The sequence below is a fragment of the Porites lutea genome, chromosome 2, assembly GCF_958299795.1.
Source record: "Porites lutea chromosome 2, jaPorLute2.1, whole genome shotgun sequence".
NCBI lineage: Eukaryota > Metazoa > Cnidaria > Anthozoa > Scleractinia > Poritidae > Porites > Porites lutea.
The window spans coordinates 2,028,899-2,054,086 of NC_133202.1; the positions used below are offsets into that span (position 1 = coordinate 2,028,899).

General features: G+C 33.7%; 2 protein-coding genes across 2 annotated transcripts in view; one reads left to right on the forward strand and one right to left on the reverse strand.

Annotated features, from left to right (window-relative positions):
* LOC140927364 (uncharacterized) overlaps positions 1 to 25,188 on the reverse strand; it is a 51,451-nt gene that overhangs the window by 21,181 nt on the left and 5,082 nt on the right. The gene's annotated exons all lie outside the window — the stretch shown is intronic.
* Positions 1,515 to 3,867, forward strand: LOC140927361 (uncharacterized). Its single transcript, XM_073376994.1, has 2 exons — positions 1,515 to 1,749; positions 2,390 to 3,867. The coding sequence occupies exons 1-2, from the start codon at positions 1,558 to 1,560 to the stop codon at positions 2,723 to 2,725; spliced, it is 528 nt and encodes a 175-aa protein (XP_073233095.1). The 5' UTR covers positions 1,515 to 1,557; the 3' UTR covers positions 2,726 to 3,867.

A 25,188-nucleotide genomic window follows, 5' to 3' on the forward strand; every position in this document is an offset into this window, starting at 1 on the left:
GAACTTGTATATATGCTCAGTAATGCAAATTGACTTGAAATGGACTGGTAGTTTTGAAGGGGAAACGACGACACTCGGCAAGCCAAGAAATATCAGTGGGATGAATTCAAAATCAAGATTGTTTCAGCGTGCATATAATTATGCAGTTGCATATAGTTAAACTTAGTTAAACAGGCAATGGCATGCACGTAACTGGATTTGCGTCTTACTCAAGGAACAATTAAAAAACCATCGAATCATGCAGCCCAATTTTATAGTGCCACGCTGAGCTGTACGCTGTTTATGGAATAACACTTTGATAGCGTCAATAATAACTTACATTACTAACTGTGTTATGAAAAATAAAATGTTATTTTGACTACAGAGTTTAAGCAGCGTCGATTGTTAAAGGTGATTCATCGAGAAGCAAAAAAGGTGTGTCCCAAAAAAACGCCTTATTATATATAATATTGACTAGTCTGGACTTTACACCTTTCATCTCTGAGCCACATCCCATTTTGAACAGGTAAACCATTGACAGGTAAACCGTTGACATGGCGAATTTCTTTCCAGTGGATAAGCATTAGGGATATCATTTGCACTATCCAGTTGATAGAGATTTAGGGCCAGTTATTCGAACTTACGTTTAGCCGGTGTTTAACAAAACCGCATTCTAAGCCATTTTCTGTTTCAGTAGTTTGCCCAATTCTTTTATTTAAACACCGTTTTTCGTGAACAATGTGAACAAAGCATATAGCGTAGACTGAAAGAGTACTTTTTTTTCTAAAGGGGTTAATTTTAAGAAAGAGATCTAGTGGTCCAATGATTTCTTAAACCTCGGCATATGTTAGACTTCGTTTGAACAACCGACCCTTAATGTCCAGTGGGCAGCTCGTTGATACCGTTATCTTCGTTAGTCCCTGGGCCTCATTACTGCGCGCGGCCGATACGTTTCGAGTCACGTGGTCCGAGCGAGTTTTTGTCCCGGATACGTCACTGAAATGCACTGACCGAGAAGGCCTGGGAAGACGCCGTACAGGGACTAGGCAACGTGATATCCACAGAAAGAAAATAAAGAAAGAAAGACGGCGGCGAGGCGAACGGTCACGTCTGTGTTACGTCTAGCGGTCCCGTAAACCGACCTACCTCTCGTTTCAGACAGTCTTTTTGGCTCTTTAAATTGGACATCTCCACTGAATGCGAGGAGTTAATCTTTCCAATACCAATGGATAAGCGTTGATTTTCTTTTCTGTCCAATGGTAACTTTAAATAAATGGTGAAAGGAGTTTAGCATTGCCCCGCCCTTTATCCTAAGATCTTCAGATATGTACAAACAACAGACATGTGTCAATAAAGAAAGAAAAGAAAAGGAAAAGAAAAAGATTCCTAAAGCACGTTTTATTTGTGTTTCAGCATCGCGTTTCTTCAACTGACGATCTCGTTCATCACAACAACACAATCGGCGGTATTCTGCTTGGCCTTGGCTATCTCACGGATTGTGGCAATAATAATTCAATATTTACAGGAGATGTGAGCAAACAAGTCACTCACAAGAAATGGACGGTGAGCGGCCATAGCATGAAGGTGACAGATTACCTCTCAGCTGTAGATGCCATCGAAGCTATCGTTGATCAGGGTGAAGGGAGTTCTCCATGCAACCCCGATGCCATTTCAGAAGAAGGAAATAAGGAGCTCTCACATTACTACACATTCTTGTCTGTTTCTCATGGACGCGAGATAGAAGTCTATCCCAATCCGTACAGAAAAGAGGTAACACTATCGTCTAGAGAGTTTTAGAGACTAATGTGCGTTTACCGTTTTTCTTCAAATAAGCGCCCTTCCCGGGTAATTTAAGCGCCCACCCCTAGGTCAAAATATCCTCTTTGGTCCCCCCTTCCCGGGGGGGAATACCATATGAAAGGGGCGGGGATGCTCGTCGTCTCACTTAGGGGTGTAAACTTTGGATTTTGGTCTTACTGGGGATGTTCTGGGCAAAATGCCATTATATTTAGCCGTAAAGGTCTCTTTTAGGGTTGCACGCGAAGAAATGTAAAAAAATTATAAATCTTCAATTCGTTTTATTTACTCGATTCATGTAGTCAAAGTTTAAAATGGTCTCTTTTAGGGGTCAAAAAAGGATGGGCCACGTCCATATTAGACTCCTTTAGGGCTTTAATTCAGAACTCCGACGAGCATCCTCGTCCCCAGTTACTCACCCACCCCCACCCCCTAAAATAGTAGGGATACCACGGAAAACCTGTTTCTATTGCTACTTTCCTCATATCTTTTTACGCTTCAACTACAACATGCATACCGATACATCTGTGTGTATAGACAACCTCGTTCCCAGGGTTCTCTCCTGCCCGTTGTGTAAAGAGTGCTCAAACTACCTTCTAATCCTACTTGACAGGAATTCAATTGCACGTATCGCTTCACCGGTCCCAAGATTCCTTTTGTTCCCGATGCCGTTTGGCCGATGGTTGCCAACCCAAACTTGTCCATGTATGTGAACAATACTCACGCGTTCAGGGTTGCAGTAGAGTTCAACGTAAAGTATACAGGACTGTTGATATCTCTGGACAACGTGTTCAATGGTCATGCTGATCAGCTTGAAGCTGCAATTGGCCTGATGTTCGCACTATTTAAAGAACTAGAGGACCTGGTTCAAATACCTTTTGACAGCCATGGAGACCAGCACGTGGGCCCCAACGTAGGTCCGACCTATGATTTTACACCAGAAGATTGATCATGAACTCCCTCTGAAATTATTAACACGCGTTTTAATAATGTGCTCGCTGAGCTGAAGCAATTAGAGAGTTTTAGCATGACGGCAGAGCAAACTTCACTTCTGAAAAAACAATTCTCGTTTTTCTAAACCTTTGTTGCGTTTATTTCAGTTCGATGAAAATGTCTAATGTAAAGGGGAATTTTCCGTGGAGTTGATTTCTTGGGAACTGCACTCAAGTTTAGAAAGAGAAAGAAACTTTCGCCACCGTTTGTTTAACGGTCCTCCACAAAACGTAAAATTAAGCAGTTTCACGTCGTAGTCGTGTAATGACGGCAAAGAAATGAACAAAAATGAGTGATGCACCTGCGATAGGGTTAGATACATTATGCCCGAAAATTTGAGCATTTTGCTTTTGATCGTGTCACCCTAAAAAAACAGCATTATGCCTAAAATTATGCTCAAAAAGTAGCATTATGCTCGACTGATCTTGGCTATATTTGATGCCCTTTCCCATGTCTGCAGACAAAAAATACCTCCATAAACCAGAAACATAATATTTTATTGCATCAATTACAAATTAACAAAAAATAAACGACAAATAATGATGCAAAGGCCGGGCAACCAGGCCTTGAAAGCAATTTGCAACCAAGCCTTTAAATAAGTTAATTTCTTACTCAAGTCAACATTTTTCATTACATTTATGGAAATATTAATTTTCTCAATATCAATCATTTCTTTATGCATTAATTATGCCGGCGTTATGCTCGATGTTCCGACTTTACCATTAGGCCCAAAATTATGCCGGCATAATGAATCCAACTCTAACCTGCAAAGTTGTTGTTTTGCTTTAAAAACCAAGCTACTGCTTTTTAAACGTCCTCGCTGCCGTCGCGGTTGTTGTTGCTAAAACTCCTTTTTGTCGTAGCTTAGACCTACGGTATTGCTCGTATACTTAAGCTCATGGTCTTTGTATGCACGTAATTTATTACCTCGTATAAATGGCTTTATTGATTACTAAAATTTACTGCATAAAAGTTTTATTTCTTTAAATTGACCTTACGGTTTGACCTGATTTATTACAAGTTGCTAGGAATATGATAGGTTAGAATATTCTGGTGCTCGATGAGATTCGAGCATTTTTTTCAGTTATTAACTCAAAGCGTTAAAGGGGCTATGTCACCCCACACGCATGCGCGAGCCAATGAAAACAAACTTGAAAAAGTTGGCCCGTCTTTTTCAAGTTCTGTCGGAGATTTTGGAAGGCTGTTTTTATCTGTCTAAATCTCAGCCATCGTTCGATAGTTAGCGAAGTTTTGTATTAAGAATCGTTCTATGGTGATTACAGAATAATTTTTTGGCGTTATTTTGACATTGTTTGCCTGTGGAATATTTTTACGTGGATTTACTGTGTCCTCTTATCAGCGGCCGTTGTAATGGCAGAGTTAATGACGGCTACTCCACAATGACTGATGGAATCTTTGATGGAATCTTCCCTATAGTTCACAGAACCTTTCTATTGAGTTATTTTAGAGGTTGCTGGCTCTTGGATTTTTTTTGTGCTCAAAGTATGTGGACATATAATGAAGCGGCTATCGAGTTGGCGGCGGCCGTTTTTGGTAAACGATTACAAGAGCATCAGGCCATGAGTTTCGTGGCAAACTAAACTCCTGGCGAAGGAAACATTATAAAATTCGGCTAGATTCCTTCTTGTATTTATCTGGATTCACGGCAAAGATAAACACGACCGTTTGTTCGTCCAGATTGTTCTCAACGGACTTAGAGAGGCACCTTAGTATGAGTTAGATCCTGTAAATGCCATGTTTTTGAACTGTTTGTGTTCGAGCATATTTTTGGAAAATAGCAGAGTTTACTTTACCTTTTTATCAACGGACTGCTTATAGTGGAGTAGTATACCAATGATGCTTGGTTCTGTTTTTCTCGACGTCGCAGTGATTCGGCACGATCGAACAATTTTGCGCGATAATGTATGTTTCCCTAAGATCAAAACAAAGACTTGATGTCTCTTGTTCTATCAGCATCTAAATTATAAAATCACTAGCGACAGACAAGTCTAATTGTTAATGATTTGAAACAGTCTTGGTCTTTATCTTCGGTCTAGCGTCTTCTCTAGCTCGTTTGTAAAATACAACTTCGATTTATTTTGTTGAATAAGACAATATGTTGTTGTTGAATTTTTGTTTGCGCACTATTTTATGAATGGCATGCGTTTTTACTCCAAAACCACAAGTAAAATTGGCGTCACAATTTTATTCTTGATCTAGCATAACCAGAGAAGAAACGTTCCGTAAATTCTATCGAAATATCCCTTATCTAAACCCATTTCGCTTGTTAACCTCTCTAAATTCGGAGCCTTGGACGTGACAGAGAACATGGAGAAAGTCACGCGTTAAAAACAATAGAATTTTGACAGTTGAAAGTAATTTGCATAACCTCAGAGCGCATGCTCTCCAGCTGACATAGCCCCTTTAACACTGATCAATAATTAGAAGAGCATTTCCCGTCCTATATGGGATACTTTTCATAAAATATAAGTGAGCAACATGAATTAAATTCAAGGTAGCTTCGATGAACAATTGTTAAATTTTGACGTTTTTGCCTATCATTAAGTCTATTAGTTTCTTCTCGCTCGAGCTGGCACTGAAAAGAGAAAAGAAAACGCGTTTTCGGAAATTACAATTGATGTAAATCCTATAACGTACTAATAACAGTTAAAGATTATTAAATAGAGCTTACATGAAGAAGAAAATTGAATTAATATTTAAGTTGCATAATTATGTTGTCTACGACCACTGGCAGGTTTTCGAGTTTTAGTTTGGAAGAACTGGAGCCCTATATTTAAGTTGGGCCACTTCATTACAGAACAACCCATGTAATTAAAATAAAAGGAACTTTCTACTGAAAAAACTCTTTCGGCCACCACTTTCAGCTCAGTGGTAAAACTGATCAATTGCGTTAATCAATGAAGAAGCTGTCGAATTCAAGTTCAGCTCAAACTCACAGGGGGAGGAACACCCACGTAAAGAAAACACAATGATACGCTTTACCCCAAAAGAGGACCAATCTGGCGTGGCATGGCACTGGCTTAATTTGATCCCCAGGGGAAACGATATTATAGCCTTGCCTTTAATTTTAAGTATTATTCTGTATTTCCGATCCTGATCTACACCAAAACCCGGTTTTCCCTAGCTCGCTGTAGTTTGTCAGAAAAAGGGTAGCTTTGCTATCATTTGTTCTTATTGACCAATAAAAAAAGTCGCATTAGTTTATTCATTGCATTATTACAGTGGACTGGCTATGAAAGGGGGCAAACATCAACTATAAAAAATACCACGGTGCTTATGTTGGAAGCTCGCTGATTTAAGGTTCACAATCCTTTGTTTTCTTTTGGCAAATCGTGCTGGAATAAATTAATGCAATGTTAATATTTGTCAATACGATCACATTGCTAGGAATGCTATTGAACGTTGTGCACCTTCAGGTCCACAGAAACATATAGCAAAGTAGTCTGGCGGCCTTCATAACCATTCCACTCCATTAACTACTGGTTTATTCCATCACAATTATTCCGTGAACAATAAACGAAGGATTGTGCACCATCCGGGAACTCCCTACATAAACTAGAGTTGTTATCTTTGATTTTTGTACCCCTGTACTAATGTAGCTTGAGTGGAAGCTAAAATAAGCAAACAGGGGTGTTCGTATCAACAAGGGTTAACATACTAAGTATGTCAATCCATATTGATTTGTAATCGTGAAATGAGACGTAACAATTTGTCAAGTTCAAACAGCCCTTTTGTGAAAACCAGCAAAATAATTGACTAAACAATAACAAATAATCTTTGTTGCATTTCCTAATTAAGCAGCAAAAGATGGATGTAACCGTTCTTTGTTTCGTCAGGAGCGTTGTATTATAAAGCAAAGAACAGCTAAGAAGAAGAGGACTAAAAGACGGTCGTAGGCGGTAGAGTGTCCGGGGATCGAGACTAATAGTAGCCTGCGTAGCAAACGTTTCCGTTTGGTTTTGGAGTGAAGAAAGACCGAGGAATGGGACTTTCGGTTTTGGCCGTGCAAGAAATGAAACAAAGGCCAAAAAAACCCCACCCCCTTCCCGCTCTTTTACTTGCGCCATTTTTCGCGCGGTCTCTGACTCTCGTTCCTCGTTCTTTAACCCTAAACCACACGGAAACACTTGCTACGCAGGCTAGACTAATAGCGTTTGTCTCAAGGAGGCAAGTTCAGCTTCCTGGCATCTAACAATGGAAAAGTTGGTGCTATTTATCATAGCACGTAGTACCATTAGACAAAGTGATCTCCAATGAACAAGGTAAGACGATCATCAAATGTTTATCATGTTTATTCGCTATTAGGGACCTTAAGCAAGGACGACGACGACGGCAGTGAAAACGTCGGTAAAAAAATGAATTTGCGTTCATTCAAACTTAATCGCATCTATTTAGGCCCGCTGAATATGTTAAATGTAGGCGACTTTTCCTGGAGTTGAATTCTTAAGGATTTTATTCAGGTTCAGAAAGAGGAACGAAAATTCGTCGTCGTATGTCCACGTTTCAGGTCGTAGTCGTGCAGTGGACGTCAAAGAAATGTACTAAAAAGCGTGATCCAGGTGCAGAGCTGTTGTTTTGATCATTAAACCCATTGGTTTTTGAAGTCGTCGTAGTTGCTTAAGCTCCCTATTATCACAAGCAACAGAAAACGATTACCAGGAGATTCAGTCGTCATTCTCAGGTGGACTAACAAGTTGCATGCAAGCATGCAGCCCATTTCTTTTCTAGAAAGATGTTTTTAGACCGTCATTTTTGTGCATTTTTAAACATGCATTGTTCCAATCCCTAGGTTTTGTCGTCACAGGTTTTAGTTTTTTAACCAGGTTCGTGGAAGGGGAGGGGGGGGGGGGGTGCTTCTTGGCCTATACTTTACGGGGAAGCTCCTGGCCAAAATGGTAGCTTTTTGAGGATATTCAGGTATATGAAAAAGGATACAACATCGCCTTGAACCCGACAGGGGTATAAAACAAAGTTACGGGACGGGTAACCGCACTATAATTGTTCTTCAAAAGCAGCTCATTTCCGCACACTTCTCCGTTCATGGCGTTTCACAAGTTGATATTAATGAAAGGGTAGGAAAATATTTTATTAAGTTTCATGTTTTTAAAAGGCTTAAAAGGGAACTTTAATTAATTCTGAAAATAACCAAAAAGTTCCTGTTTGAGGCTATATTCAGGGGCACCCAACGTCAATTTTCGGAAAATATCTGTTTGGAAGACGATTTGAGATCTAGAATTTTCGGAACATTTTTTGTAAAATGTCTTGCTTGCCTACCTCTCCTAAGATTTTCGAACATCTAAAAATTTGTGTAATTGCCCATTTTTAACGGATTTTAACCCTAAAAAGCTCACCTAGAATTTTCGGGAGCCTTTTTTCTGACTGAAATTTTCGAAAAGGTAAGTTTTGATTTTCGGATCTCGAGACTTTCAGCTAGGAAATCCGAACAGATGAAAAATTTTTAAGGGATAAAAATATGCCTATATCTACCGTTTAAATACTAAAATACGTTTAACGATGCTATGTTTAAGTGGTTTTGAACTATATTCTCGATGGGTGCCCCTGTATATTGTCGTGCATCTTGAAACTCATTCCGGTTTTTGAAAACGGACGCATTGCTTTAAAGTAGGTGTGTGAAAGGGGTACCTTTTGTCAGTAGCAGGTATATGAAAGCGGTACCTTTTTTTGTCAAATGCAAAAAATGTGGTAATACTGGCTCCCGGCCTCACCTTACAAGTAAAAATTAGCCGGTAATAGCGCTTCCCCGCTCTCCTTGCAACCGCCGGAGGTTTTAGCCGCCACAATAAATGCCAGTAGTAGTTAGTAAAATGGGTATCCTGGGTCAAACTTCGAATTTCCAGAAATGCATTAAAAAACTAATAAAATCCCAGAACATGCAAGGGATTTCAGAAATGAATATCTTTTTATAAGAGGTATCAATAAGACATTGGAAGATTTTGTAATAAAATATCTTTCAGATTGTAGTGAACTTTTTGTTTCTAGTTATTCTGATAAAATTAAGTTATTTATAAGAAAATTTTTGAAAGCCCAAGAACTTGATTATCTTAAGGATACTAGTTGTTTTATTTTTAAAGAGTGTGATGTTGAAAATATAGACTTTTTATTTGAAAGAATGCATTTTGATTTTGAAGAAGATGAAGAATTTGTTGATGGCCGTCCTGAAGATTTTCCAGGTTATAGAGATTTTTATGAGTTGTTTTGTAAATTTTATGATAAAATAAATTTTGATAGTGATGATAGTGATGATAGTGATAGTGATAGTGTTAATATTGAGGATATATTAAGTGGTTATGAAGATTCTGAAACTGATAGTGATTAAATATAACTTAAACATTTACGTCTTATAATATAATCTTAATATTATAAGACGTTATGTCTAACCAATCAACTGATGGTTTCCAAGGTTCTCAACCTTTTATAACAGATAAACAATTTCAGAATTTATCTTTGGATGAAATAAGACATATTATTGAAGAAGAAAAAGAAGAACTTAAGAAAGATTATAAGGAATTAGGAGAAAGAAGAAAATTAATTAAACGATATAAAAAATTAAAAGAAGCTAGAGAAAAAGTGAGAAAAGGAATTGATATAAAAAAAGTCTCTAAAAAGAAAGCTACTGTAAAAAAGACGCCCCCTTCTGAAAAGAAAAAAATAAAATCATTTGACGAGTATTTTGAGGAATGTATAAAAAAATAGACAGATCCCCAAAGATACTCCTTCTTATTTTCGTGAAGCTCTTGAGCGAGCTATTTTAGAATATGACCAAGGACTTGAAAAAGAAAAATCAGCTTTTGAAGACTTTGCTGTTAAGTATATTATTCAAGGAATTCCTGGTCTTACTCCACTCTTCAGTTTTTTCAACGAATTTATAAAACTTTAAAAGATTTTTTTACATATCATCGAAATATAAAATTTAAGATGATTTTGGTTTGTATAATGGAAAACCAAACTATTCAACAAAATGTTGGTGTTGTAGGATTAGAAGAAGGTAAATCTTACTTTACTTCAGGAACATATATTAATATTATATCAACAGATGTTGACAAATTAATTAAAATATGTATAGATAGTATTGAAGGAGGTATTGAAAATTATCAAGAAACTGGAAGTGCATGGTATTTTAAAGAAGTGGAAAAACTTGAAATTCATACTGTTGAATATAATCCAACAAAGGGGTCATCTTACATTCCTCTTCCGGATTGGATATCAAATAAAAAAGCAATAGTTAATATCCAAAACAAAGATGAGAAATGCTTTCTTTGGTGTATACTTAGATATCTTTATCCAAAAGAAATACATGAAGAAAGACTAACAGATTTGAAAAAGTATGAGAATTCTCTTAACACTAAAGGAATTACTTTTCCAATGAAATTAAAAGATATTTCCAAATTTGAAAAACTTAACCCATCTATTCCAGGAATAAATGTTTTTTCGGTTAATGAAAGTAAAAAGTTTTATCCTTTAAGAATGGCAGAGAAAGACTGTTTAACTACTATTGACTTGTTTTTCTTTGAACAAGATGGTGTTTCACATTATTCACTAATTAAAGACTTTACTCGTTTGATTAAGACGCAAATAACTTCAAGTAAGAATGGTACAGTATTTATTTGTAAGAAGTGTTTTACTCATTACACTAAAGAGGAATTATTACAAAAACATATCACATATTGTTCAAATAATGAAACAGTGGCTGTAAAAATGCCAAAAGAAAATACGCTGTTGGAATTTAAAAATTATCACAAACAACTTCCAATTCCTTTTGTAGTTTATGCAGATTTTGAATGTTTTACTAAACCAATGAATATTTGCAGTCCTAACCCAAAAGAATCATATAACTATAATTACCAAAAGCATGAACCATCAGGATTTTGTTTTTACATTAAAGGAATAGTTCCTGGTATAATAATTAAACCAATTACTTACACAAAAACTAAAGACAGTGATAATGTAGCTGAGATATTTGTTGAAAAACTTACAAAAGTAGCTAATAATATATATAATGATTTTTATCGTCGACCAAAACCTCTTCGTTTAACAAGACAAGAACAAAAATCATTTGATGAAGCGGAAATTTGTCATATTTGTAAGAAAGAATTATTAGATGATAAAGTTAGAGATCATTGTCATTTTACTGGTCAGTACCGTGGTGCAGCTCATAACAGTTGCAATCTTCAGTGTCGAAAGCCAATGATACTCCCAGTTATATTTCACAATCTTCAAGGATATGATGCACATTTATTTATAAAACAACTTGCTTGTTTACCAGGTGAGTTAAACTGTATTCCATCTACGGAAGAAAAGTATATTTCCTTTTCTAAAAAGACGAAATGGAGAGACTATTCCATTATATTTTGAAATACGATTTATAGATTCATTTAAGTTTCTTCAAACATCACTTGCCAATCTAGTTGGTAATTTACAACTAGATGATTTCTATAATACAAAACAAGCATTTAAGAAAAATGTAAACCTATTAACACGTAAGGGAGTTTATCCTTATGATTATGTTTCATCACTCGAAAAACTATCCGAAACACAATTACCACCAAAAGAAGAGTTCTATTCAAAACTAAATGATGAAGAAATAACTGATGATGATTACCAACATGCTATAAATGTTTGGAATACTTTTGAATGTAAAACAATTAGAGATTATCATGATTTATATCGTAAGTCTGATGTCCTCCTATTAGCAGACGTATTTGAGAATTTTAGAAAAACTTGTCTAAAACATTACAATCTAGACCCAGCGCATTATTACACATCTCCTGGGCTAGCTTGGGATGCATGTCTCAAAGAAACAGGTCAAGAATTACAGTTACTACATGATTATGATATGTTGATGATGTTTGAAAAAGGAATTCGTGGTGGAATATCTCACATATCAAAAAGATATGCAGAAGCTAATAATAAATACATGAAAGATTATAGACCTGATAAAGAGTCTTCTTATATTCAATATCTTGATGCAAACAATCTTTACGGATGGGCAATGTCACAATCACTTCCTACACATGGATTTAAATGGATGAAAGATTTAACAAAAGAAAAAGTGATGGATATTTTAGAGAAAGCAAATCATAGTATGTCAAATCTTGGAAGAAAAGGATATATATTTGAAGTAGATTTGGAATATCCTAAAGAATTATGGGATTCACATAATGATTATCCTCTTGCACCCGAGAAGATGATTGTTAATGGAGTTGAAAAATTAATTTGCCATTTTAAACCAAGAAAAAACTATGTTGTACATCATCGAAATTTAAGGCAATATCTTGAGATGGGAATGAGAATAACTGCCGTTCATAGAGGAATATCTTTTAACCAATCTCCTTGGATGGAGCCTTACATAAGAAAGAATACAGAACTTCGAAAAGCAGCAGCCAACAGTTTTGAGAAAGACTTTTTCAAATTAATAAATAATTCTGTATTTGGAAAAACAATAGAAAACATAAGAAAAAGACAAAACATATTTCTTATTGATGATCGTAAGAAAGCTGTAAAATTAACAAGTCGTCCAAACTTTGATAGAGCAACAATATTTGATAAAAATCTTATTGCGGTTCACATGAAGAAAACTGAAGTGTATTTTAACAAACCAGTATATGCTGGACAAGCAATACTTGATCTGTCAAAAACATTAATGTTTGATTTTCATTACAACTATATTCAAAAGAAATATAAACACAAGGCTGAGTTATTGTTTACAGATACCGACTCGTTAATGTATCATATTTATACAGATGATTTTTACAAAGATATATCCTATGATATAGAAACCAAGTTTGACACTTCAGATTATCCTCCTGACCATCCATCTAGAATACTAACAGGAGTTAACAAAAAAGTGATAGGAATGTTTAAAGATGAAGGAGCGGGAAAACAGATTACTTGTTTCGTTGGATTGCGACCCAAACTTTATAGTTTTAGAATTGAAGAAGATAAAGAAGTACGTAAATGCAAAGGAATAAAGAAAAATGTTGTAAAAAAGAAATTAGATTTTGATGACTATGTTCAATGTTTATTTTTGGGTAAAAAACAAATGAGATCAATGAAAATAATAAGAAGTGAAAATCATGATATATATTCAAAAGAAGTTAACAAAATAGCTCTAAGTAATGAAGATGATAAGCGTGAAGTTCTCTTGGGTAAGATAAAAACGATCGCTTTAAGATAATAAGATATAAATAAAAATTGACTTACACAAAAGAAGAAATAGAAAAATATTTAGAAATATTAAAAAGTTATAAAACCCAATCAGAAGACACGGAAGCGTGTAAAAAAGTTAGATGTAGTAATTGTCAAAGCGATAGTTTTTCTATTGAATCAGGTTATAATATTTGTGATTCTTGTGGGTTAACTAATGGTCATGTTCATGGTTATTTTGACTTGAGAGAGTACGATCGATTTCATTTTCGAAAGAAGAGTATTTATCAGAGAAAGTATCACTACGAGAAAAAGGTTGATCAAGTTTCTAAAAGACTACATTTAACTGAGGATGAAAAGTGTGAACTGTACTGTAAACTAATGAATATAGACGACCACGTCATGGAAATATTAAACAAACAATTTTGTCGGAAGAGAATGATAAACATTTTTTATCTAATTAAAAAACTTTTGGAAGAAATGGGTTGTGAAAAGTATAAACTGGTTTATCTAAAGATTTCACCACAAACTCTGGAGAATTATGAAAAGTGGTGGAATAGCTATAAATCACTCAACAACTCCTCTATGAAAACACCAGTAAACAATTCCAGTTAGATAACCAATAACTTCACTTTCTTTAAAAGGTGTGTTGAAAGTATATACACTTCCTCTACCAATCCTATAATGTTTCCAGAAAGCTTTGAAAGCGAGACTAAATATTAAATGATTGGTTAGTGTGGGTGAGTTTGAATTGAGGTAGTGTCTTGCTTCTGTTAGTCTGTAAATAATTTGGTCTATGTCTAGTTTTTGTGAAAAATACTTTGCATAGAGAAACTGATAAACAAGACAAGCTTTAATAAAGTTATTTGGATAAAATTGTATTTTATACGTAGGAAAGTAGAAATTCACATATGCTACAATTGATTTGATCATTTTCTATTTAATGATTAGATATAAAATAAATTAATGTTGGTTTAAAGAAATAAGAAAATAAATAAAAATGCAAGAAAAATCTTTTATCAATTATCAATTAGGAATTAAGTTTAAATCTTACATTGATTACAAATGCCGGGTCTGGTTCAAAGCAAAAGAGGTTGCTAAAATACTTGGATATTGTGACACTAAAAAGGCTATTAAACAACATGTATCTGTGGAAAACAAAATAATTAAATTAATAAATCCAAATGTGGGGGGTATGAAACACCCCCCCGCAACAAAAAGACACTAGAGGAAAATATTGTATACTTGTTAATGAGCCTGGATTTTATGAATTAGTTTTTAAATCTAGATTACCAAGTGCGAAAATATTTCGCCAGTGGGTTTTTAATAAAGTTATTCCTTCAATTCGCAAATATGGTTATTACAAAATGATAGATTATAGAGGAAAACAAAGAGTTACAATTGAAGGAGTAAAATACTATAAACACCCTGTTTTTAATAATTACGCCGCCTGCAAAAATGGAGATATTATAAATGTAAAAACTAAAAGAATTATGAAAATGACTAAAAATAGTGGGGGATATTTATTTTTTAATATTTCTTGTAAAAAACTTGAAAAAAAAAACAAAATTATCGTCAACATAGATTTGTATATGAGGTTTTTAGAGGACCAATTCCAAGTTGTCTTCAAGTTGATCACATCAACGAAGTTAAAACAGATAATAGAATAAAAAACTTGCAACTACTTACTCCTAAGCAAAATACTGAAAAAAGTCAAAATAGGCCAATAATTTCTATAGATATAGAAACTGGAAAAGAAAAAAGATTTATTTCTATTAAAAAAGCTGCGATTGAATTAGATATTAATGCTAGTAGTATTTCTCAAGTTTGTAGGAAAAAAGTTAAAATATCTAAATCTAAAAAAGATCACAAAAAATATACATTTAGATACTTACATTAGAATTTCGATATTAAATTAATATCGAAATGCAAGAGAAATCTTTTATAAAAACCAAATTGGAATTAAACTAACTTTATATACTTGTTAGTATTTTAATCTTTAAACCATTTTTCTTGTTCTTGAAATATGTTCTAAATTAAATTTAATATGTTTATAATTTCTTTCATCATCTAAATACTTTTTACATCTCTCAATTTTTCATCAATATCAACTCTTTTTGGATTAGTACAAAGAAGACAATAAGCATTAGCTTTTTCTATTAACAATTCATGATCATCTTCAAGTATAGAATCAACTTCTTTACAAATTTCTCTACCTTCTACAGCCAAAGTTGATTCGTAAGAACTAATTAATTGATTTTCAAATTTTTCAAAATGGTTCATTTTATTTAGTAATTATATTAAATTTTTTATTATACCTACTAGCAAATCTATCTGCTATAGGAGTCTGATCAATTATCATTTCATCTGTCAACTTCATGCGATCAATAAACTCTTGTTTATTAAACTCATCACCCCGAAGAGCTGCACGAAGTTCAACGAGCACTTTTTCATACGTAGTAAATGCAATCCTTGACATTTCAATTTTTCTCTTGAGATTCTTTTTCTTTCCAATACCCGCTACAATAATCCCAGCACCATTTATAATTCCAAGAATAGCAGGGTTTAGTGTTATTCCACCAGCAATTGTTCCTATAGCTACAAGACTTATTCCAGAGATTGTGAAAACATCATCAAGAAATTTATAACTCTTACAACACTTTTTAAAACACCAGTATTTCTTGTGGTAGTGACTATAAAAGTCTTTGAGAGTATTAATATCCGATTCTGACAGAGATTTATCTATGTGATTAAATTCAAAGATATCCTTCATTTATTCTTTACATTGTATAAGATCCATTTAACTTTTCTTGAAGCATTACTTTATGATATTGCTCAGAGTCGGTGTCGTAAAAGTTTGGACTAGACATTAATCTATAAATTACTCCATCATCAATATTAAGAGTCCAATATTGGTCATTAGCGTAAACAGTAGAGTTTAAAGTTAATGATGAGCTATAGTTACTTATTTTAACTTTTGTAACATTTGAACTAAAATTTTCTGCCAGCCATATTACAATTTTTTTTCCATTAAAACTATTTAGAGCAGTAAAAGATGTAGTTATAGTTCTATTAACTTCTAATGCAAATTCATGGCCTGCAGTTTCGTATGTAACATATGTTATTATTTTATTATCACTTCTTCTTATCTTTTTTAAATATAAATTTCTATTTCTCCAATGAGTAAGAACAATACATAGTGTATAATTTGAAGTATGATTAGAAGGATTAAAAGTTAAAGTATATCCGTTTACATTTATTCCATCGTTTCTTATAATACTTAGATCCTTATTTGGTATTATAATATTAGGTTTAAAAGAATTAATAATAACTCCAGATGAATTTATATTTATTCCGTAAATATCCGCATCAGCAAAGTCATAAAACTCACTAAAGTATAATCTGTACAAAGCATTTTTAGTAAAAGGAGCTACTTCTTTTCCTAATGCAACTGTTGCAGCACTATTATCATTTTGTCGGTTAAGTTTGATATTTTTAATTTCTTTTTGATTTGCGTTAATATCAACATTGTACACCACTTCTGTTGGTTTGATGTCAAATGCGGTGTGATAATCGTAAACTTTATCTGGATCGATATTGCTGACTGTACCCACAATACCATAGACAATCAGGTAAACCCCCTTAAAAACTAACGGATATCTAGAAATGGTATATCCTCTTTTTTTTATATCAACAAGAATGTGAAGAAAGAACTTATTTCCAGATGACAACTTACGAAAATTAACTATTATTCTATGGTAGTACATAACTTTTGTTTGCCCTTTTGAATCAGTATACCTGTGGGATAGTTTCTTTACACTTACATTTCCAATTGATAATCCTTTTGAAGTTCCTTTGTCAACACTTATTTGAGACTTATTCCAAAGATTATAATCAGTGTTAAGTATCTCCAGACACAACGTGTAATCAGTATTTGCAGGTAGTCGGTAAAAATTAATTCCCATCTTATACTTATATTGACCTTGGCGATTTTTAATTATAGACATGAAAAGAACTTTATGGTTGTAATCGTGAAAGTTACCTTCTGAAGGTGATAAGTCTCCTATCTTATATATATTAAAACTAAGACCACCATCGATTTCATCCGTCCATTGAATCGAACTTGACATGAGATAACTAAACTGATCCTTATAATGACTTGGTTGAACTGCAGTATGATGAACGAGGCTATCAATATACTTTTTGGTTGTCGCGTCACTATCTGAAGTGGGAGTTTTAAGATTAGTTATTTTATTACCACCAACATTAAAGTTTCCACTCATAGCGACTGTACCATCTTTTTCCAAATAATCACTTAAATCTGAGGCAGCTGTATTATCATCCACATACTTTTTGGTTGCGGCGTCTGTGTCTTTTGTCGGCGGTCTTAAATTAATTATATTTTTATTATCCATGTTTAGATGATTAGTCATTTTATTTGTTCCAGCAACATGGAGATACTTTAAATCAGTAAAACCCAATGGTGTAGGTTGTTTGGCATTAGTTGGAGCTGGCAGATTGTACATTCGATTGTTGTCCATGTCCAAATTTCCTGTCATTGCAACACTTCCATCTTTTTTGAGATAATCAGCAAGTTCTGCTTTTGTTGCTGCAGTGCTCATTGTATTTGTTACTGTTGTATCAACATAGGATTTATTTGTTGCTTGGTCGTTTGCAGTTGGAGTCTTAACATTGTAAATGAAATTGCTCCCCATATCCAAATATGTTTTCATTGCTTCTGCTTCGTTTATTCCAATGAAGTTTTCTCTTACTTCTTCATAACTAACTAATGATTCAGTAGCTGCTTTGAGTTGATCAAATGTTCTCTTTTTGCTCTTCTTAATATTGTAAGAATTTTTCAAATCAATATCTTTATTTACATCACCAACTCCAGAGTTGTCCAATTGTTTGCGTGTAACAGCGTCACTTGGACTTACGCCATCACCAACATTTGTGAGTCTTTTTTTATTCATATCATAATCCCCACTTGAAGTGAGACTAAAACCAACTCCTGGAGCACCCTGAATTCCTTTAGCAAAAGGATGATCAAAAGTTTGTTCGTTAAATATTCCCATTTTAATTATTAAGTTAGATAACTCCAGTAAAGTTTTTTGCAATACGTTTTCTTGGTTTATCAACGTATAGAAATGAAAACGATTTTCTAGTTGCCGATTTATAGTCTTCTTTATTAACTCCTAACTCAGATGATATTCTGTTGCTCTCCCTCGATGATGGAAATTCATACAGGCAGTAATGAGAACAATTTAACCGAATGTCCTTTGGAGTTTTGTAAAATGATTGACTAAGATACACCACAGAACAATTCTTATGTCGTCCTTGAATGAAATAATCTATTAACTGTCTCTGGTTTTTATCACATACATAGTCATCAAATATCACAAGTTTTTGATTGTCTTCATAATCCATTCCTGACACTGGGGTTATTTCATCATTACTCACATGAAGTATTTCATATCCCACTCTACTATTCAGTTCTCTCATTTTCTGAATTAGCTTTTGATACTTATCCTGCTCTAGATTACGCGCGTAAAGATAAATTTCATCAAAGTGTAGTAGTGGTTTAATTAACATGTGGTACAACAGATTAGTCTTACCACTTCCACTGTTTCCACAGATCAACATTCGAAATGTGTCTGATGGCATGAAAGGAAATAACTGTTTATATTTTTTATCTGGGTTGTCACCGCTATCATAATTTGGTATTTCCATTATCTAATGATTATATAAAATGGATATTGAAGAAGCTAAAAAATTCTCAAGAAATAAAATTGAAGCTGATGCTTTGACTCAACAGGTGAGAGATGTAATAAAAATAACAAAATGGCAAAAACAAGATGCTCGGGAAGGTTTTAAAGAGACATTTAAACCACTTATTAAATCTCAAGATAGTATTAAAAAAAGTATTGATGAGCAGCAAAACGCAACTATAGCACAACTTAAAAAAATGAACTTGCTCTAACAGAGGGTCTTAGATCTAATCAAAGAGCTATTACTCAAGGTTTTGATCAGTTCGAGCGATTAGCTAATTTGAAAGAATTACCATATGACAACGAAGAAGGTTGGGATAGAGATTGGGTGCCAGAACACAGACCTCCAGATGATGTTAGAATGTTAAATTTAGAAAAAAACTTTGAAGGGAGAGATCTAGATTTATTAAAAGAATTTGAATACCCAAGATCAAATGATTTTTTTGAAATTAATCCTAAAGTTTTAGAACTAACTTTAGAACAATTAGACGGCCAAATAAAACAACTAACTGGTGAAATTAGTGGTAGAAAGAAAGCTAAAAATCCATCTCCAGTATATGAAGCTGAAACTGAAATTTAAAAAATGCAAAAAGGAACACTAATGAAATATAAAAATACTATGAAAGATTATTTAAGATCTCTTAAATATAAGGTAGGGGAAGGAATGATTTACTTTAATAACCCACATCAACTCCTAGACAGACTTGAATTACTAGGTGGTTCAGTTCTTGCTGGGAATAATAGTGTGATACCTGAGTTTTCTCTCGCAAATGAAAGTTATCACAAAAAAACAACTAAATAATTTACTAAAAAGTTATATATCTATTAATTAAAAATGGAAGAACGAGCTATCCACATTTCCTCAATAAACAGAGAAAAAAGAGGAACAAGCAGACCCGGTGATTTTACTATTAAGTTTAATCCATCTATGAAACTTGACCCTGATAAGAAACACCAGCTTGCTCTTGATCGACTGTCCATGACTTACTCTTGGTACAACATTAATAGTGATTATGGAAACAATAAAATCAAATACACCCATGATGGATCAACCTGGCAAACAATTACTTTTGTAGATGGAATGTATTCCTACTCAGATATCAATGATTATATTCATCAGTATATGGATCAAAAGTCTCATCACTCAACAAATTCAAAAGGAGAAAAGAAGTATTCAATCAATCTAACTTTTATACTATCTACCTATCGAGTTCTCATATCACTTGATGGTGATTATCAACTTGATCTGAGAGGGACAAAATTTGGAGACCTAATTGGATTTGAAAAGAAACTTGTTACTAAAACAGAGTATGGAACAAAACTACCAAATATCACAAATTCGATTGATGTATTAAATATCAACACAACCGCAATAACTGATAGCATTGTAAATGGAATAAACACAAATACCATTGCTGTAATACCAACTGATAATCTCACAAGGTCTTATCCATTTACGTTTGAACCTAAAAGACCATTGTATTGTTCTGTATCTAGATATCACATTGATGAAATGAGAATCTATGTGACAGACTCACTTGGAAGACCAGTAAATTTCAACGGTATTGATTGGTTTATGACTTTGATACTCCATTCAATGTAAGCGGGGGCTACTCTAATAATCATTTTGTATAACTATTAAAATAAAATGATGCGACAATCAGAGTTTAAAAAGAAACTTGACCCTGAATTGGGGAGATATACAATACAACACATTTACGGAGAAGGAATAACTGATGTTTTTAAATCGTTTGGTAAAAAAATATTTGGAAAGACAATGAAAAAAGCTGCTAAAAAAGGAGCTACAAAAGCGGTGACAGCAGCTGCAACAAAAACTGGTGAATATGTTGGCAAAAGGGCTGGTGATAAGATAGTGCAAATGCTATCCAAAAGTAATGATACACCAAAAGTTACTTTTAATGAAAATGTTGAAACAATTCCAAGCAAAAAAATGACTCAACAACAGATAAATAAAAGAGTGAATGCCATTCTTAGTTGAGGTTCAACACGTAAGAGAAAATTATATAATTATTAAAATAAAATGAAGTCTTTTAGAAATCCAGAATATTTAGAAAGATATGAAGATGTTGTTTTTGACCTTGAACAGGCTTTAGCCGCGCCTGGAAATGGTGCTCACCAAACTAAAACAGATCATAGATTTGTTGCTGATAACACAGGTGAGGCCACTCCTTTTGATTGGTATAACGCGCGATTTTCAGTAGATTTCAAAGTTAATCAACTTGCTGCTGGAGCTAATATAGATGCTGATGGAGATCAAATGGGAATAGTAAATGGAAGTAGTTCTCTCATAGAAAAGTTATCCATCCTTGCAAACGGACGAGATGTTTACAGTTGCAACTATGCTAATCATATAGTAAATATTAAAAATTTGCTTGAGTATAATCCATCTTATGTTGAGAGTGTTGCCACAAATGAATTTTTCTATCTTGATACATCAAGAAATGCTGAAAGAAATAGATTCACAAAAAGGCAAGTAACTCACAGACGAAATGCAGCTAATAACGCTGATGAAGCGGGATTAATGATAGATGATGTTGATACTAATTATAACAAAGGTTTTGCAGTAAGAAAAGCTTTGTTAGGTGATTCAGAAACAGTACGATGTGAAATTCCTCTTAACAGATATTCTTTCTTTGAATCATTAGATGATAAACTTCTTCCAAATACAAAAATTGAACTAAATATTGAACTAGAATCAGATAACAATCTTATTTGGCGAGCTGGTGGGAATGATTGTAGAGTTATACTAACAAGATTTCAACTATTTGTTCCAAGAATAACATTTAACAAAGAAGGACAAGAAATATACCTGAAAAATTATCTCAAGCCCTACAAATGGAAGTATCTTAATGAAATGGTAGAGCGATCAAATAACTCTCAACAGCAAACAGGCCATTTTAGAATTACAAATGCAATCTCAAAACTTCGCCATGTCTTTGTTTTTGGAATTAACACAGCCAATATTACTTCACAAACAGAAAATCCATTTTTATACAATACTTTTAATCTGCCAAACAATGCTAATATATCTCGCTGTTATCTCGAGGTTGGAAATGGAAATGAGTATCCTGATATTCACTTTAAACCAGCTACAGATCCAGCAAGAGTTTTCAGAGAAGTAATGGGCTATGTTTACGCAAATAACGACTTTCAAGGTGGAACACTTCTCAATAGATCAAATTTTGAGTCTTTGTTTCCTTTTGTTTATTTTGACCTGACAAAACAAAAAATGGATATCAAAGATGGAGTAACAAAACTATCGTTTCATTATGAATTATCTGCTAATCCAAACGCTGATTATAATATCTACGCTCTGGTACTTCACGAACGAGAAGCAGAAATCGAACAGCAAGGAGGAAAACTATTGCTTAGAGCTTAATCTAAAAATAAAATAAATGAGTCAATATAAAATAAATAAAATTAAGCTTCAACTTTTAAAAGAAAAAAATAATAAAACACAATATAAAATAAATAAAATTAAACTTCATCTTTTCGTTAAAAATACAATAGAAGAAAATAAGAAAAATAAACCTAAACCTAAAAAGAAAAAAATAACAGATATGATTAAATTTCCTGAATCAATTTAATATAAATATTATAATAAAAAATGACTACTTATTTTGAATACGGAGTAACACTTACAGATGGACAGAAGTCAAAACTGGCTTCTGCAATAATAAATCAATCACCACTAACTCTTAGATTAAAACATTCTCATCTTCGAGGTTCTGATGAGTTAATGCTAACAAAAAGACAAATTGATAAAATAAAGAAATCACTAGCAAATGGCACAGGATCAGATATAAAGATAAGTAAAACTCAGATTAGAAAATCTGTAAAACATGGTGGAAACTTATTTTCATCACTTGCTTCTCTTGGAGCAAAAGTACTACCATATGCAATAAAAGGAATTTCTAAAGCTGTTCCTGCATTGGCAACTGGTGCTGCAACCGCACTTGGAGAACTTGGAATAAATAAAATATTTGGAAAAGGAATTACAATTCCCCCAGAGTTTATCCCAATGTTACCAGCTATTGTAAGAGAATTAACCAAATCACAAATAAATCAAATTAACAAAGCTTATCAAACAGGTGGGCAACTCGTTATCAAACCAACTCGCAGGCAGATAGAAGGAGGATTTCTTGGAACTCTTGCATCTATTGGAATTCCAATGGCAATTAGCCTGGTATCTAAGATGTTTGGATCTGGGCTACAGGTTGATAGACGTGGATCATCTAATACAGCAAATGTTTACGTTCCACATCCTCAACCCGCACATGGTAAAGGATATCCTTATCGCTCACCACCCTTTATTGGTACATGGGAAAACCCAGTTGGAATGGGAGTAAAAAAAAAGTCCAAGGGCAAAGGTCTTCTTCTAGGAAAAAACAGCCCGTTCAACTCAATTCCAATTCTCGGAACAATTTTGTAATTAAACCACTATCCAATTTCGACCTCATGAATTGGGTAAAAAGACTTGGTATTAAACATTTCAGAGGAATATATAGCCGTAATGGTCTGCCTCATAAGATAAGAAAAGAATGTGGAATAATCAATCTAGATGATATTAAAGGCCCTGGGACACACTGGGTTTGTTATAGAAATATAAGCAATGTAGTTGAGTACTTCGATCCATTTGGTTTGATAATGCCAAATGAAGCATTAGAGTATTTTCGTACTTCTGGAAAACGTATAGTTTACTCAATGGATGAAATACAAAATCGCAATACTGTTCTATGTGGATAATGGTGTTTGTATTATCTGTTTGAGAGACAGCGGGGTAATAGTATTCTTAATGTAATACATAACCCACATTTCGATAATGACAACAGCGATTTTATAAAGGAGTATTTTGGAGGATAAAAATAATATTTAATAAATATTATTTTTTACTCATCTGGTAAATTCTTTAGCTCTTTAACACTCTCAACTTTTACACTTAAATCTTTAACACTATCAACTATTTCATCAAATTGTGAGAAAATATTAATAAGTCTAAAAAGTTTCTTCTTTTTATCACTATTTATTTTCAACCAAGAATAGTCCTCATCTCTGATTTTCCCCCACATCTCACATTCACCAGCCATTAGTATTCTAGAAAGATCATCATTTTTCTTTCTAAGAATTTCAAACTTATTATTTAGTTGTGTTCGTACATCTTTCTCAAAATCCTTTAGTGTTTTAACATCCATCTTTTTTTCTATCTCAGAAAAGAATTTGGCTTCCATTTATTATATAAATAGATAATTACCTTTTACAACTTTATTAAGTTTACTTGATTTCTCACTTATTTCCATCAGCAACTCAAATACTTTTATAAATTTAGTGTCATTTTCCAATTTAGATAAATCAGCATATTCATAACTCATGTTTAAATTATTGTATATCTTTTGAAGTTCACTTTTTAAAAAATTAGATCTAGTAGACATATTTATCTAAACATTATACTAAATGACAGAATCATATTGTATTGTAGATAAAAAAGTAACTCCTTGCACAGAGCCAAGTGGTTACCAAAAAGATAAAAGAGGTAGAACTCAATTCTTTTGTAGATGTGCAGTTTGTAGAAATAAAAAAGTTAGATATGTGGAAACTGGAACAGCTTCTCAAACTGGAAGTGGAAAAAAGAGAAAACGAAAGTCAAAAAACTAATCAGCCCGTCTGAAGGGGCGGGCGTCTTTGATACTGTTGTTGGTACAGCAGTTGGTGGATTTGTTCATTACGGTTTACCTTGGATGGGTAAAAAGCAGTTGAAATGGGACGATATGGAGCAAGCGAGTTAATGAGAAATAAAAATCTTCAAAAGAAAGCTGTAAATTATGGGGTTAGTAAACTCACTCCATTTATTCAAGATTCTTTTGGATCAGCAATGGATGAACTATCAACAAAAGTGAGACCAAAAAAGAAATATAAAATTGATAGACCAGAATTGGATGGAAGAGGAATTGATATTCATAAAGCCATTCTCAAAGTAGCACCCAAAAAAGGTTTAGTTGTACCAGGCCAAAATTATACTGGCCCTGGTAATCCTCTTGAGGACCAACTTCGTCATGATTCTGAGGGACATATACTAGAAATGTATCAACAACCAACAGGGCCGACGGATGCGGTTAGTATGCAACATGATGTTGACTACACCGTCTGTGGAAATAAACCAAAAAGCGAACAACTGAAATGTAAACATGTTGCAGATAAAAAAATGGTAAAAGCCTTAGATGCTATTCCTTGGAAAAAAAGACAATGGGGTCATTGGCTTGCTAGAACGGCTATAAATACAAAACAAAAACTTGGACTTGGTTTAAACGCGCGTCGGCGTTGAGTAGTGATTGGTCTCAACAATTAGCCGACGAACTTCACAAACCAATCACAAGAAACTTTCAAAAGAGATCAGTGGTGTCAAACGGAATTGATGATATCTGGGCATCTGATTTAGTTGAAATGCAAA